General features: G+C 43.5%; 1 protein-coding gene across 1 annotated transcript in view; it reads left to right on the top strand.

The window, feature by feature from the left end:
* The window catches only part of LOC121851891 (small subunit processome component 20 homolog), a 64,725-nt gene extending 50,283 nt beyond the window's left edge, over nt 1-14,442 (top strand). The window contains 8 exon segments of the mRNA XM_042345978.1: nt 1,800-1,910; nt 2,849-2,928; nt 3,651-3,760; nt 3,763-3,902; nt 12,068-12,199; nt 12,577-12,764; nt 13,378-13,544; nt 14,360-14,442. Of these exon segments, the coding sequence (XP_042201912.1) occupies nt 1,800-1,910; nt 2,849-2,928; nt 3,651-3,760; nt 3,763-3,902; nt 12,068-12,199; nt 12,577-12,764; nt 13,378-13,544; nt 14,360-14,442 (1,011 nt within the window).
* Nucleotides 14,443-16,586: the final 2,144 nt, after the last annotated feature.

Genomic DNA, 16,586 nt, shown 5'->3' with positions numbered 1-16,586 from the left:
GGCTCTGCGGCACTCCTTCCCCGACGGCGATGAGCTGTCGCTTGGATGGGCAACGCGATGCTCCGCCGACGGCGCCTCACTCCCTTTCTCCGGGGTCGCCATCCCTGGGGCTGTTTGAGGAATTTCGCCTTCATCGTCCTCGTCATTCGATGTCCTGTTATATTGTCTGTATCGTGTAAACATAACCTAACTCGGCTACGTTACTAATAAAATAACGTTTGGCCAGACTTACTCTTGGAGGCAACACATTTATTTAACACCAACACACGGGGTAACTTCCCCTTAACAGAATAACAACCTACGTGGTTACCACCAGGCTAACTACACTAATTACAACGTAACTGCTACTACGGACTGGACCACAGCTCGGGTCCAGGTCCACTTGTTGGAGACTCGGTAGAACGTAGAATGTAGACGAAAGTTTCTTCGGGATGAACAACAACGCCGGTCCCTCTGGGGGACCCGGCTTATATTCTCTTGCGGCGTGGCTGGCTCCGCCCTTGGCCACGACCATCTTCCAGAATCCTCGAGCAGGATTTGGACCCTGATCACGTGACCACCCCTAGGCCCCACTTGGGGCCCCCTTGTAGACTTAACCGGTCACGTGTCCTCTCGGGTCTACCAGAGTGCCATGGCCGATAATAACCTAATTCCTACAGCCGGCACTTCCACACCCTATCCTGTAGGGCTGGCACTGCACGCCAGGCGTGGTACTATTCAGCGCTTTCAATCAGCGCTGACCGAGCCCCTCTAGGGCCGGTAATACACCCACACCGTAGTGGTATCCGCGATGTCAATACACCGCACGCCGTGCCTCCCTAGGGCCGGCACTACACAGTGGCATCCCGCGATGTCATTGCACAAGTGAAGCAGTGACAATGAAGCAAACCATAGAAATGTACTACATTCATGAGCTGTAATTCAGTAGGGTGTGTAAATGTACACACTTCCTGTATATTATAACGTTTTAAGTTGTGGTCTGCAGGGCCGTGGCACTCATGAACCATTGTGATCTCTTCATATAGCATCTTAAACTGTTCCTCACGCAGTGCTGCGCTGTCGCAACTGATCCGTGAACGTGTGGGGAAACAATTTAAGACTTGTCAGGGTTTCGTGGCAGCACAGCAAGTGGATGCATTTCCACCTATACGGGGATTGTCGGGTTATCTTCGGGCACTCTGGTTTTCTCCATCGTGTTTGTCAACCCGCTTCCCGTGTCGTGTCGAGGAGGTGCTTTTCCCTGGCTTGCCAGGAGGAGGCGGTACAACAAATATGGACTCAACTTATTCTGTCTGTATGGGATAGTGTTTGCCCCCCTTGCACATGTGGGTTTTCTCCGGATGCTCTGGTTTCTTCCTACAAGTAAACACTCATCATTCATTGACTGATGACACCGTAATATATAGAGGACCGCAGAGCTTGGAGGAAATGGGTGCTGGCGGACCCTCTGTGACTGCGCTGCCTTTCCCACTCGTTTGTGGTTCCTCGGTCCTCTTGAGCCCTTCTCTCGCTTGGAGAGCGAGAAGATACTGCTGTGAGACACGCTAGAAGTCGAAATCATTGTTCTGGCTGCCTTCCCGCTTGTCTGATTTCCCGCACTACTGAATCATTATACCTTCTCTCTTTCTCTCCGAGAGTGAATTAAAACTGTGCAAGTCACACATTCTAAAGTATTTTTGGTTTTAAGACAATGGCACTAGTCGACACAGCAGTCAATCCTGCACGCAGTGCCCTGGAGGGGTTGCCGTAATTGCAAGCGTTTTCGCGCGTTCCCCCCCCGTGTTCTCTTTTGCACACAGGCCATTGTCCAGCGACGGCTCATGGTTCCGGAAATGCACGAAGTGATGACGAAAGTTGCCGAGCTGGCCATCACGGACCAGGCGGAGGCGGTGCGCGTACAGTGCCGGCAGGTGGGGCGCACAGTAATATAGGCACATTGGCAAATGTGTGATATTGTTAATGTGATTTGTAAATGTAATCCTTAACATTAATTGAGAGTTACATTTTAACGTAAATGTTTTAATTAAGGGACTGTGCATTTTCTTGGTATGGTCTGGAACTGTTTTTGCTATTGTTTTCCTGCCTTTCCGAAGCTTTCCGAATAGGTTATGCAATTTGAACTTATATATGGTTGTGTGATGTTATCTTCCTCGCCTGGTATGCAGGAGGGTCGGGGGTTCTATCCCGATGCCTGTATATTTGAAGTTTGCATGTTCTCCCCGTGGTCATGTGAATTTTTTCTCGGGGTCCTCCAGGTTTTCCCTCCGCATTTAGAAAACATGCGTTTAGACTATTTAGATTATTTTGCTGCTATAAATGTCCAAATTATTTGTGGCCATGTTGCTTTTGAAACACAAGTTCATACCTCAGTGAGCTTTCCCTAGTAGGATGGGGATGGTTTAGTTGTATTTGTATGTGTTCTATCGTGTTTTGTACTGTTGTTGGAACATTCTTACCCCGTGCCCCTACTGGACCTCTGTGAAAAAGAGCTTTATAGCTCATCGGATTCCTCCAGTATAAATAAATATTTTGATTCTGACAGAAACACGACCCCAGTGGGGTGGTTCCCTGCAAAGACGGCTACCATGCAGTGAACGCATTCCGCTCACGTAGTAGCGTTACCCATGCTTCGATAAAATTTTTTATGGTTTGTGCAGGGTCACCTTTTGCTTGCAGTGGCATGTTTAATGGATATTTTTTTTTATTCATCTAGTGACGTTTTTTTTAACTGAATTAATTTGAAACCAAAACATATATCTTGACATCCCGGGTGACTTGCGTAGAGAGGTTAAATTATTTGCGTTCAGCTCTTTAATGGTTTTGAATGTTTTTGTCACACGTCTTGTAGGTGTACCTGACATTCATAATGGATTACCCCTTGGGGAAGAAGCTTGGTGAACACCTGGAGTTCATCGTTTCACAGCTCACGTATGTTTTTGTTGTTCACCAATTTTTATGCAAAGTGGATGAGCCATCCCTTATGACGAGTTTTTTTATTTATTTCTGAAGACAATACACATTTCGTGGTAATGTGCAAAGTTGAAATGATTTTTTTTCAGATAGTGTTGTCCACACACAGTTATTTCAGTTAAGAACCAAAGGGTATGATCTGGCTTCTTTTAATGGCACTTCAGTGTGCAATACGAATCACTAGTTGAGTTGTTTCTTAGCACGGTTGGTAACGTATGGTGCGAAAGAAGTTTGACATACATGCAACATTATTTTAAATAGTACCAGAAAGGTACTTGCTTTGCACCTGAATTTAGACATATGTTTAAAGCGGCCCAATTCCACTTTCGTGTATACACTATAACATTTAATTTCTCAAAGGAAATTAACATTTGGTAGAAGCAGTGTATGATATAAAATTCAAAATTTCATTACACACATGAATAGTGTTTATTAAATCTTTTGTTATTTGTTTGTAAGAGTAATGGCCAGATTTGCATGATGACAAATTACCAAAGCACATCCCCGTTATTGGCGATGTTGCAATTAACAAAAATTCAGAATAATATAAAAAAATTTCAGCGCACAACTTCGGGTACAAAACCTGAGTTTGTGTTGTATCGCCGTCTGCGTGTCTGCTGTGAGGGTTCGTGCAGAGTTCGACTGTGCCCTTTACGACTATTTTGTGCTCCCCGTTTCAGGTACGAGCACGAGTCGGGCCGCGACTCTGCCCTGGAGATGCTCGTCAGCATCTTCCAGAGCTTCCCGCAGGAACTGCTGCTTGAGTCGAGTAGTCTGTTCTTCTTGCCACTCGCCTGATGCTGGTGAACGACGCCTCGGCACGCTGCCGCAAGATGGCGGCCTTGGCTGCCCGCACGCTGCTCGACAAGATCAGTGCAGAGAAGCGCGACTCACTCTTCTCTCTTGCCACCTCCTGGTTTCAAAGAAAGAAGGTTAGTATATGAGGTGTGACGACGCGTTGGTCTGTATTATTGCACTTGCCTTCCACAACTTAATCTAATTTCTGCCCTTGAGGCAGCTTGTGACGTGTTCCTTGCATCATTACTGCTATCCTGTTCAACTTTCTTTCACGACTCCTTTATACTTGCTTGACATGTAATTTTATTCAGCATTACTCTTTGGTTCTTTCGGTAAAGTCGCGTAGAAAGAAAATAAATTAAATAATAGAGTACGACGTTTCGATTGCAACACAAGCAACCGTCATCAGGTAGAACTAAATTTGAGAGAGAGACAAAACATAGACACGGAGACACACAGACAGACACACAAGCAGAAAGACAACACAGCTTTCCTTTTTCCAACTTTTCAACAACAACAACAATTTCGATTTAAAGCTTTCGTGACTGCAGGGATTCATCTTCTTGGTTCTTTCAGTAAAGTCACGTAGAAGGGAAGTAATAAAATAATAAAAATAAAACATAATAAAATGATTCTCACGACGTTTCGGCCACAACGCAAGCAGCCGTCCTCAGGTGAAAACCAGGTCTGTCGAGGAGACAGCGTCTAAATGAAACAGCACACGAGCTTGGAGCATATATATAAGCTGGGTTGGGAGAGGGGGAAAGGGCGCTTCGACAAAATAATTTGCATATCAAGAGGACTTTAGCATATTTATGGGAAATGCAGGAATGTGATTAGTACTACATGTGAAATGCGTAGGAGGTTTGGCGGGGGGTTTAAAGTCATATTATGCCCGTGCATTATGCAGGATTAGCAGCATCAAAGGGAGGGGATATGGGAAATGCAGGTATGTGAATAGTACTAATTATGCCCGTGCATTCTACAGGATTAGCAGCATCAAAGGGAGGGGTAGCATTAATAAAGGGAAGGAGTGTTAATAGTATGCAGCTGCAGTAACTAAAACCAACACGTAAACAACTAAAGTATAAACTACATAGTATCATCAGTATACTAACTATACTCTACAATAAGCTGAGTTACTAACAGTAAGTAATACATTACAATTCTACGTCGTAAAAATTATATAATATGCTTCCATCTAAACTTTATTCTCTTACATTACACGAGTCTACACCGTACTATATACTGCCATAGACAAACCCAACGTTAAATTATATACTGTATTGCTATAAACCACCTTATACATTGTAATATAACACTATGGATTATTCTACCCACCCTAATGTGTATCACACTGCTATATATTCACTATACAATTACGATACTATATATTACTTTGAACATTGTATTAAGCATATAAATGTTATACTATTTGTTATTATACACTGTACCATTGACCGTCGTGTCAATGGGTGAGTAGTGGAAGGAAACTTGCAGCGGAGCAAAGAATCCATTCCCTGCGGAGAATACAATGCCAGTGAGTGGAACGCGGTCTGAAAGTCACCGTAAACGTGAACACAATCAGTTAAGATCCTAAATGGTTTATTACGTCCTTGCAGTGATTGCTAAGCCAGAATCCATCTTCTCGGTTGAAATTGTCTCTGTGTTTGTATATGTGGATCGCCTCATGAACGAATCTCTCATGGTAGCCAGATGGCTTGCAGAGAACCTCTGTCTTGGAGAAGTCAATGTCATGTGAGCCCACTGAATTGTAACAGTGATCTGCCACGGCTGAGGTGTTTGTCCTACCGTGTTTCAAGTCTGCTTTATTTTCATGGATGCGGTCCGAGACATGTCGTTTGGTTTCTCCAATGTAACTGCTACCACAGAGGCAACTTAGTTTGTAGACGCCAGGGTACTGTACGTCTGGAACCACATCTTTTACAGACGGGACCAGATCACGGATTTTATGTACTGTGTTGAATCGGACCTGGATCTTGTGTTTAATCAGGATTTCGGAGATCTTTTTTGTGACCCCAGCAATGTAGGGTAAGGTGATGGTCTTGAAAGGCTCCTCAACAGGATCCTTCTTGATGGTTGGAGTGATGGCCTTGCGGATTGTGTTGTCGGATTAACCATTAGCAGTAGTCAGAGTAACCAAGCTCTTAAGGCTAATGGTTACTCCGACTACACAATCCGCAAGGCCATCACTCCAACCATCAAGAAGGATCCTGTTGAGGAGCCTTTCAAGACCATCACCTTACCCTACATTGCTGGGGTCACAAAAAAGATCTCCGAAATCCTGATTAAACACAAGATCCAGGTCCGATTCCACACAGTACATAAAGTCTGTAATCTGGTCCCGTCTATAATAGATGTGGTTCCAGACGTACAGTACCCTGGCGTCTACAAACTAAGTTTCCTCTGTGGTAGCAGTTACTTAGGAGAAACCAAACGACATGTCTCGGACCGCATCCGTGAACATAAAGCAGACCTGAAACACGGTAGGACAAACACCTCAGCCGTGGCAGATCACTGTTACAATTCAGTGGGCTCACATGACATTGACTTCTCCAAGACAGAGGTTCTCTGCAAGCCATCTGGCTACCATGAGAGATTCGTTCATGAGGCGATCCACATATACAAACACAGAGACAATTTCAACCGAGAAGATGGATTCTGGCTTAGCAATCATTGGAAGGACGTAATAAACCATTTCGGATCTTAACTGATTGTGTTCACGTTTACGGTGACTTTCAGACCGCGTTCCACTCACTGGCATTGTATTCTCCGCAGGGAATGGATTCTTTGCTCCGCTGCAAGTTTCCCCCCACGACTCACCCATTGACACAACGGTCAATGGTACAGTGTATAATAATAAATAGTATAACATTTATATGCTTAATACAATGTACAAAGTAATATATAGTATCGTAATTGTATAGTAAACATATAGCAGTGTGATACACATTAGGGTGGGTAGAATAATACATAGTGTTATATTAAAATGTATAAGGTGGTTTATAGCAATACAGTATATAATTTAATGTTGGGTTTGTTTATGGCAGTATATAGTACGGTGTAGACTCGTGTGATGTAAGAGAATAAAGTTTAGATGGAAGCATATTATATAATTTTTACGACGTAGAATTGTAATGTATCACTTACTGTTAGTAACTCAGCTTATTGTAGAGTATAGTTAGTATACTGATGATACTATGTAGTTTATACTTTAGTTGTTTACGTGTTGGTTTTAGTTACTGCAGCTGCATAATATTAACACTTTTTCCCTTCATTAATGCTACCCCTCCCTTTGATGCTGCTAATCCTGCAGAATACACGGGCATAATTAGTACTATTCACATACCTGCATTTCCCATATCCCCTCCCTTTGATGCTGCTAATCCTGCATAATGCACGGGCATATGTAGTACTAATCACATTCCTGCATTTCCCATAAATATGCTAAATTCCTCTTGATATGCAAATTTTTTGTCGAAGCGCCCTTTCCCCCCCTCCCAACCCAGCTGATATATATGCTCCAAGCTCGTGTGCTTTTTCATTCAGACGCTGTCTCCCCGACAGACCTGGTTTTCGCCTGAGGACGGCTGCTTGCGTTGTGGCCGAAACGTCGTGAGAATTATTTTATTATGTTTTATTTTTATCATTTTATTACTTCCCTTCTACGTGACTTTACCGAAAGAACCAAGAAGAAGAACAACAACAACTTACATTTTCTAATCCAGCCATGAGGCAACAAGCATCTGAGAGCGTAGAAGTGCCCAGGACGAGAACGGGGTGGGAATGGGAAGGCATCGAGTGAGAGAAAAGAACCATTTGCGTGGGTCTGAAAGCATGAGGTCACAAGGAAACGTTTCGAGGAGAAACGTGTAAGCACATAGGGGACCAGGCAGAGTTGCTTGGGGGTTAGGGTTCCAGTGGGGTGAGGGTGTTGTGGCTAACAGAGAAAAGCCATCCCTTAGCGGAGTAGTAGATCCTTGGGATCAAGGAGGGGGGGAGGCCACAGTCAGTGAAGGGAGTGGGCTGAGGGTGATTGGGTTGAAGTTCAGAGAGATGGGGAGAAGAGGAGGGGCTAGGCCAGACATGGGCAAACTACGGCCCGCGGGCCGTATACGGCCCGTTGGACTTTTTAATCCGGCCCGCCGAACTTGTCCAACCCGATTTGGTCATGACTCGAACCTAATTTCCCCATTGGATTGTATGTAAATACAATTATCCGTTCCAGACTCCTACAACTGTATATAAATATTTTTTTTAAGATTATTAAGCACAAAAATAGTTAATTACGCCATCGAATTCAGTGTAATAGTAAACTAAATGTAACAACATTGAATAACACTGAGATCACCTTGAATAACAGAGAAAACTAACATTGCCACATGAAGGTTTAGAATCGTTCAACAAAATGATTGTTTCGTCTGCTACATCAGTCGGTCGATTCTGAGAGAGAGAGAATATTCGTATGAGCAATTCATGTTTCTATTGAAAGTAAGTTAACAGTAATATTTGGGTACAGTATTGTTTTTGGAAGCATTCACCGTAATATCATATCAACGTTTACTTCACCGCATCATCGTATGAATGATGCGAGAAGAGATTAACGGGTTCTTATGTTAGCGATTTACGTACTCGGCGCTTTCACTCTCTAAATTACGGCTTGAATGGGGGGAGGGGTATGACTACACTCACAAAATTAATATCTTACTAGGAATTTTATATAACAAAAGTTATATACATAACTGTTACGCTTTGTGTAATTCAACAAAACAAACAACACTTAACTCCGAGTTCTCTCCAAATTTCACGAGTCCGTTCTAGACCCCACAGTTTTTTAAAGAGTTTTAAGCACAGAACACATAATTAAAGTTTAAAAAATCATTAATTATACAAACTTTTCAATAATTTCCTTCTTCACTTCGATTTAAATTTTTTTAAAACCTTCTTCTCACCAACATTACCACTCATTACCACTTTCTCCGAAGGCAAGTTTGTAAAAGAATGCATGGTACAGACAGCAGACATCTTGTGTCCGGAGATCAAAAGCAAATTTGAAAAAGTCAGCTTATCACGCAGGACTGTGACTCGCCGTGTGGAACTGATTGATAAAAATATAGCCAGTCAATTAAACAAAAAGTCTGATTCCTTTGAATTATATTCACTAGCACTGGATGAAAGTACGGACGTAAAATACACTGCTCAGCTCCTCATTTTTATCCGAGGCATTGACAGTTTTGCGATAACAGAGGAGGTTTTGACCATAGAGTCCCTGAAAGGAACAACGCGGGGAGAGGACTTGTATAACCAGGTATCTGCTGTCATCGAAAGAATGACGCTACCTCGGAGTAAACTTGTCAATGTCACAACGGATGGATCGCCAAATTTAACTGGAAAAAATGTTGGGCTGCTGAAAAGAATCCAGGATAAAGTGAAAGAGGAAAACCCTGTCCAGGATCTTATTTTCCTTCACTGCATCATCCATCAGGAATCCCTGTGTAAGTCTGTATTGCAGCTTAATCGTGTCGTGAATCCAGTCGTAAAACTTGTGAACTTTATACGAGCAAGGGGACTTCAGCACCGTCAGTTTATTACGTTCCTGGAGGAAACTGATGCGGATCATCAGGACTTGCTGTACCACTCTCGTGTCCGCTGGTTAAGTTTGGGGAAAGTGTTACAACGAGTGTGGGAGCTGAAAGAAGATATCATCGCATTTTTGGAGTTGATGGGGAAATCTGACGAATTCCCTGAGCTAAGCGACAAGAACTGGCTTAGTGACTTTGCGTTTGCTGTGGACATATTTTCACACATGAATGAGCTGAATGTGAAACTGCAGGGGAAAGATCAGTTTGTTCACGACATGTACAAACATGTGAAAGCCTTCAAATCCAAGCTCACTTTGTTCTCCGGACAAATTGCGAACAAATCTTTTGCTCATTTCCCCACACTTGCCATGCAGGAAGAGGCACCGCGAAACGCAAAAAAATACAGCAAATCACTTGAGGACCTGCACGGAGAATTCTGCCGTAGGTTCTCTGATTTCGAAAACATTGAACAGTCACTTCAGCTGGTGTCCTGTCCCCTGTCACAAGACCCTGAAACAGCACCACAGGAGCTGCAGTTGGAACTGATAGATCTTCAGTCTGACTCCGTCCTAAAGGAGAAGTTCAACTCTGTTAAACTGAATGACTTTTATGCTTCACTTAACAGAGCCACGTTTCCAAACCTCCGGAGGACTGCACAGAAGATACTGACTTTGTTTGGCTCGACTTATGTGTGTGAGCAGACATTCAGCGTCATGAACGCCAACAAAGCCCGTCACAGATCAAAGTTAACGGATCAGCACCTCAGATCTATCCTGAGAATTGCCACAACCAAAATAACTCCAGACTTGGATGCACTGGCAAAAATGGGAGATCAACAACACTGTTCCCACTGAAACTGAAAGTGATGATGTGTTGCTGCAGCGAGGTTGGAGCCAAATCTCCGACACACAGCCTGCGTGGCTGCTCTAACCTGTTAATGTAGATAATAAAGAAGTTCAAGTGAGGTAATTGGTTTGGCGCAGGCCTCAGATGTTTTCATGATGTTTGATCAGTCACGTTACAACATGTTTTTGTATTGTTCATGTTCGTGCAATTTGTTAAATTGCCTTGCAAATAAATGCTTTGCTACCTGTTAAAGGCCAAATCCTTTCATGTAATGATTTTTACATGTCATTTATATTAGTTCACACAAACACTCCATCCACCTGTTCCTGGTCTGGCCCCTCTGTCAAATTTTAGAACCCATTGTGGCCCGCGAGTCAAAAAGTTTGCCCACCCCTGGGCTAGGCCATGGATTGGTTGGACGGTGAGGATAAGGATCTTGTAGTTCAACATTCAGCTTGCTCTGTTATGGGACCTTTTTTGCCAGTCTCAAAGTATGATTTTATTTTTTAGATTCTACGTGATAATTTTTTTTAAAGGTTTGATCCTACTCATCCATACATTTCTGTTAATATACACTCCGATTTATTCCAAAAGGTAGTGGATTTTATCTTACTATCATCCATAAAATACATTTGTGATAACTTGCAAAAGTCAGAACATGAGGTTTGTACAATGTATTAATCTATTGTATGCGGACTCAATAAGTATTTATAAAAATAAGAATAGGTTTACCGTTTCTGGAAATTAAACGGGAGGTGTTAAGATGTTCAAACACCAAATAGATATCTTTTTCAAGGAATAAAATCTGCATTAACCACACGTACTTGCAGTGAACATGCAAACAAACATGCTCTGATAATGTGTGTTGTCTTTGAAACTGATTGGCCTACACCAGAGACAGCCTTCTTTGTGGCCTAGTCTCACCAGTGTCAGACCAGAGAACGCCAAAGCTGAACAGTACAAAGACAATGCACTATCACAGCATTTATAGCTCGGGATGAGCAGCTATATCATGGAATACATTTTTTTATGCCAAGAATAGGTAGGAAAAATCTATTCTTGTTTTTTCATATTCAACTTGCTGTTGCTTATACATTTTGGAATTATTCAGTAAACGGGATTTTTTTCTGGTAGCTTCTGTCATGTTATTGTTTATCTATTTCCATGTGGCCAACCTTTTAAGCAGTCAGTCGATTTGTTTCATGTAGTTATGCATTCTGTATTCAGCGGTGGCTATGCACGCCTATGTTGGTGGATCGCTCAAACGTTGTGAAACTCCTTTCTCATGGAGATCGAAGTGGCCATACATATACCCTGGCTCGCTAGAAGAAGGAAATACAACAAATTGACTCATGACTATCTAGATTTGAAGCTTTCGTGACTGCAAGGATTCATACTCTTAGTTCTTTCGGTAAAGTCACGTAGGTAAAAAATGAAATTAAAATTAATAAAAATAAATAGTTTTATTTTTTATTAATTAAGTAGGTAAAAAATTAAATTAAAATTAATAAAAATAAATTGTTTTAAAAATAAATTGTTTTATTTTTATTAATTTTTATTTCATTTTTTACCTACGTGACTTTACCGAAAGAACTAAGAGTATCATGACTATCTGTTTCCCATTTGTACAGGGATAGAGTGTTGCACCCTTGCATGCTTTATATTTCTCCAGGTGCTCCGGTTTCCTCCAACTGGTATAGATGCTGACAAATTGGCTTTAAAATCTTGAAATAAAAACACAATGCAGGACCATCCTGAAAAAGAGTCGTGCCACTCTGTGTGGCTCCTGCATAAATAAGTGTCCACTAGTGTATAGTGTTTAACGCGTTCACTCGTTCACGTCTACACAGGTGCCCATGCGGCAACTGGCAGCGCACGCATGTGGGCTGTTTGTGGAGGTGGAGGGCGCAGAGTTTGACCGTCGCCTGACATCGCTGCTGCCCTGCATAGCGCAAGACCTGCAGCCCAGCAATCACGAGAATGTAAGCATTTACTTTTCTTCCTGGTGGCACCTGAGAAAAAGGTGTGCTCTAACAAGTAATTGAAATCTGTAAACCCCACCTGGTCCTTTCTTCATCCCTTCCTTCAGCTTTTGTCCCATTATGTCATGTAATTCACATGTGGTGCGTTTCTACTCCGTTCATTCGAACTGTCGACCTTTTCATTCGAACCATCGATTTTACAGTTTCCTTCGAACATCCCTACTCATTTCTGCAGTTTAATCGATTTAGAAAAGTGCCTGTGTAGATTTAATATCTCTTCAACATTTGCATTTTGTGGCCATGATACAATTGATATTTTGTCGTATATGTATTTGCTTGGATGGTATCAGTAGCAACTTCTGCGTGTTTTTGTTCAGGTGGAAAAGAAGACGCAGGAAAATGCTGCCGACCACCTGCTCTTTGCCCTTCTGACGCTTCTGTCCAAGATCCTAAAGGGTTGCCCTTTGGTCTTCTCGGCAACGCACAGGAAAAATATGAACACCATCTGGGGTAAGAGCGCTCGGTCCCAGTCCTCGTCGAACATGACTCTACGCCAGGGTTTGTGGCGAGAAGCGGCTTTGTTACTCATATAAAATTTACACTCACATGATTATTGTTATAAGGATCAATCTAAGCCACTGTGTCTTGGGTTAAATGATATTGTAACAGAAGTCAAAGTGTCGCGGAGATTGTGGCTGGGTTCAGGTAGTTGAAAGGCAGATGGCTTTATAGCATTGGTATGCTTGGTATAGCTATACATCTTTTTGGGGATTTTTATGAATTTAGCCCTACAATGCCATGGTGCATCTATTATCTTCTTGTATTTAAAACATACTGAACCAAAGTAAGTCGACATGCTTCTGTTTATGACGTGATACCATCACCACCAGTTTCCCTTCAGTCGGGATAATACAATTATTCTCGCTTTAACATTTACTGATTATGTCTTAGTGTGTTTATGTCAGGTCTCCAAATTCAAATCTCACCGCAGGATACAGTTCTTATAATTAAGATTATTATGCATGAACTTAGGAAGGCACCACTCAGACTCTTCTGTGTTAAGCAACTTTAATTCTAAACAAAAACATAGACTCTAATATGCGAACTCTTATGCTTGGAATCTGAATACAGTACTCCTGGAGATGTTCTCCTCATTGATCCGTACATTTAACCCTCAGTGATTACGTTGTCAAACTGGGTAATCAGAACAATCGATTAATTCCTCGGAGTAACGCGAGCATATACGGCGATAGGAAAAAGTCCTTAAACATGTATGCGACGATATTCATACGAACGGCAATAAAGAAACATCCCGAAGGCAAAGTATGCGTCAATGAATTCATCGGTAAGATTATGTATTTAACGACTTGTCTTTAAACAATGGTGTGCGGCAGTATGTCTGCTTAAGCAGATGCTTATCAATTGGCTAAGGCTTCATTAAATTCGCTGGCAAGATTCTGTGATCAAAAGAAACATTTTACACAATATTCTCCCTGCGAGTGTATAGGTTCGTAACGTAGGTTTCTAAACGTTTCGTTTTCATCGATGAATTCACAGGTAATATTTTATGCAATTAAAAATGAAAGAAACGACTAAAATACTTCAAAGTGACCGTATCCACGTAACTCATTGGTCAGCGATTTTCTTCGTTATCACTAATAGTTGACGCACCCTTATCATTAGTCTTCTTATTATCAGTCCGGGTATGTGTTTCATGTGTGTGTGGGGATTTGTCTCCTTGATCCTTATTATTAGTCCGGGTATGTTTATGTGTATGTGTGGTTTGGTTCCCTGGATCAATTCTTTGCATCAAACAGACGCCGGGCGATGCGTGGTAGCGTGTGAATGTGGGCGTGTCAAACGAACAGCTTCGTTGCTCCCTCTCGCTCGGGGCGTCACTGCTGGATGAGCTGCTGCTGGCAGCTGCCGGCTCCCTCCACTGCTGGATGAGCTGCGTCGGCACGATGCTTGTCCTTGTCCGCTGGCAAGCTGACACCTGTGCTCGTTGGCGCTGGCGACACTGCTGCGCGCTCTCTCCGGCTCCGTGCTCTCTGGCGGTGCTCGGTTGTGCATGCAACTGGTTCTCTGCTATGCTGGCTTGGTCGATGCATGGCGCTTTCCGCCCTTTCTCGAGGTTGATTGCTTGATGTTGCTCGTCAGTTCAACTCGAGCTGCAGCTGCCCGTGGGAGCTGGCACTCAGTGTAGAATGACTTTCGATCGATACTTCTTCTGTCAGCGCTGAACTCGCACTGGGTGACACATCGCTACTCAGCAAGCCTCGCCATCCTTGGTTGATTGCAGAGCCCTTCTGTGTTGTGTAGTCTTCTGTAGCTGGTGGTGATCTTCTCTAGCTGGCTGGAATAGCAGTAGCATCAATGTGTGGGTCTGGTCTTTGGTTATATCTGAAATTCTCTCCCCTCGGCTCGCCTTCTCACAAAGGACCGGAACTTCCTTTGATTTCGCTCTCAGCCTGCTGGGGACGTGTATGTGTACGTGTTCTGATTTTATTGAGGTAATATAAGTTTCATCAAAGCCTGGTTCCTGTCGCCTTCCGCAGCCATCCCGCCATAAATGGAAGCAGCAGCTGGGAGACAAAGGCGGTCGGGAGGCTCTCTATGAGATGCATTTTATCTTCATAGTTCTGTATCGGAAACACAGACCGCATAGAGTAATAATCCCAGGACTTCGAATCACCTCTGTCTTCGTATTATCTGGGGAATTATATTCTCTGCTCTACATTCACTGGCGGGGTCTCTAGTGGCGGGCCTATTTCACACCTATCTGAGGTCCGTATTCTGTGGTACCTAGCCCGGTAATCGATAGACCTCTGACTGCAGATGGGCAGATAATATCATTAACGTAATGAATGGTGCCCGTGACGTTGTTGGGGGTTTTTGTTTCAGCCTTGGGCGATATGTGTACCGCAACTCTATAGTCTGTTGTGCCCGTCTCTCCGGTCGACAGAAAGATGCTGGGTGATGTTGAACCGTCTGTTTATTCGCACTTGTACCCCGATTCTAGCCGTCCTCTTAAGCCTTTCTAGTGTATTGTGCGTACAAATCTAAGGACCGACTTAGCATACCGGGAAATGGGGGTTCATCTTGAAATGACGAAGGAAAATCGGGCAAAGTCGAGAGACTGATCAATGAGACTGATCGTTATAACCGGGAAATTGCTCTCGTTATTCGTTCTAAGCGCAGTCCATTGCAAATGTGTGAGGGTTAAGTTACCTACTGATAATGTTACAAGTATTGAGAGTTCACCACTACATTGCACTCAGTTAGGATCCGAGGCCCCAACGTAGTTTAGACACGTGTTCCACTCACTAACGACGACTACAGACCCCCTCACTTAGTTGAACATGACAGCACGTCCGAATATTCCGGTGGTTGATACTTAGAGTAGCTCCTCAGTGACGGGCGTACGCTATTACTGGATGGTAGGGTGTCGACACGGGTGCCATTATACGACAATTGTCGCCCAAGACATAGCTGCACCCTACATAGGCCGGTCACTCGCCTATGTGGGCCGAATTTATTTCGAAAGGGGTCTGATGTGGTGTAGTAATGTGTGACCTCCTTACTGAAGGACTCGATTAACTTAAAGCGGTTCGTTCCCAAGGAAACATAAAATACACCGTGTCTCGTGGTGTGTATAGAACGATTCATAAGACCACGGTCCCAACACACCGTTAAGCCAATTTCAAATGCGATTCCTCGTCCGTATCAAAGTGAGATGGCCAATATACCCCCTGGCAATACTGTATTAACGTCGGAGACAGCTACCTACTCAGCGCGTTAGCGCGCTGGTGATAAGTATGGCCGTCCCCCGGCGCTATCCAGAATTAGGACGGTGGCTTCAGATATCCAACACTTGCAAACACCTTTGAACTTTATATTTTTCATGGGGCCCAAGCCGCATGTTAGGATTTCGCAAAGCCTAATGGATGCACCAATTCTCTTGCGATGGGCACTAGAAAAATCATCCCTCGACGATGAAACTTAAAGACAAGTCGGTCAGAGCTGGCCGGAACTGTTGCTGTCCAGACGGTATCATGGAGGATGCCTTACCTGTGTAACACCGCTGATGCAATGGACCCACTAGCCAAGCGGGCTCTAATTCGCGAGCGGCTTCGCGCACGCGAAATGAGTATCTATGGACCCGGGCTGCGGCTTGCCCATCGCATATCATCGAGCTGTCTTTACGTAACAGTGTCGAATTTCGACTTGGGGGAAGCTAGAACGGGACGCGTCTACCTGCGAGCAGCGTATGATTGTTACTTTCGTGTCGAGAGAGCTAGTGAGGACGGCTCCGAATGCTAGTTCCATTCCGCACCATGGGAATTCTGCGGAATGACCTGTTTAAGACATCAAGGCCGACGCTACT

This window comes from Callorhinchus milii, unplaced genomic scaffold, assembly GCF_018977255.1.
Source record: "Callorhinchus milii isolate IMCB2004 unplaced genomic scaffold, IMCB_Cmil_1.0 Scaffold191, whole genome shotgun sequence".
NCBI lineage: Eukaryota > Metazoa > Chordata > Chondrichthyes > Chimaeriformes > Callorhinchidae > Callorhinchus > Callorhinchus milii.
This window is presented reverse-complemented; position numbering and strand designations above follow the sequence as displayed.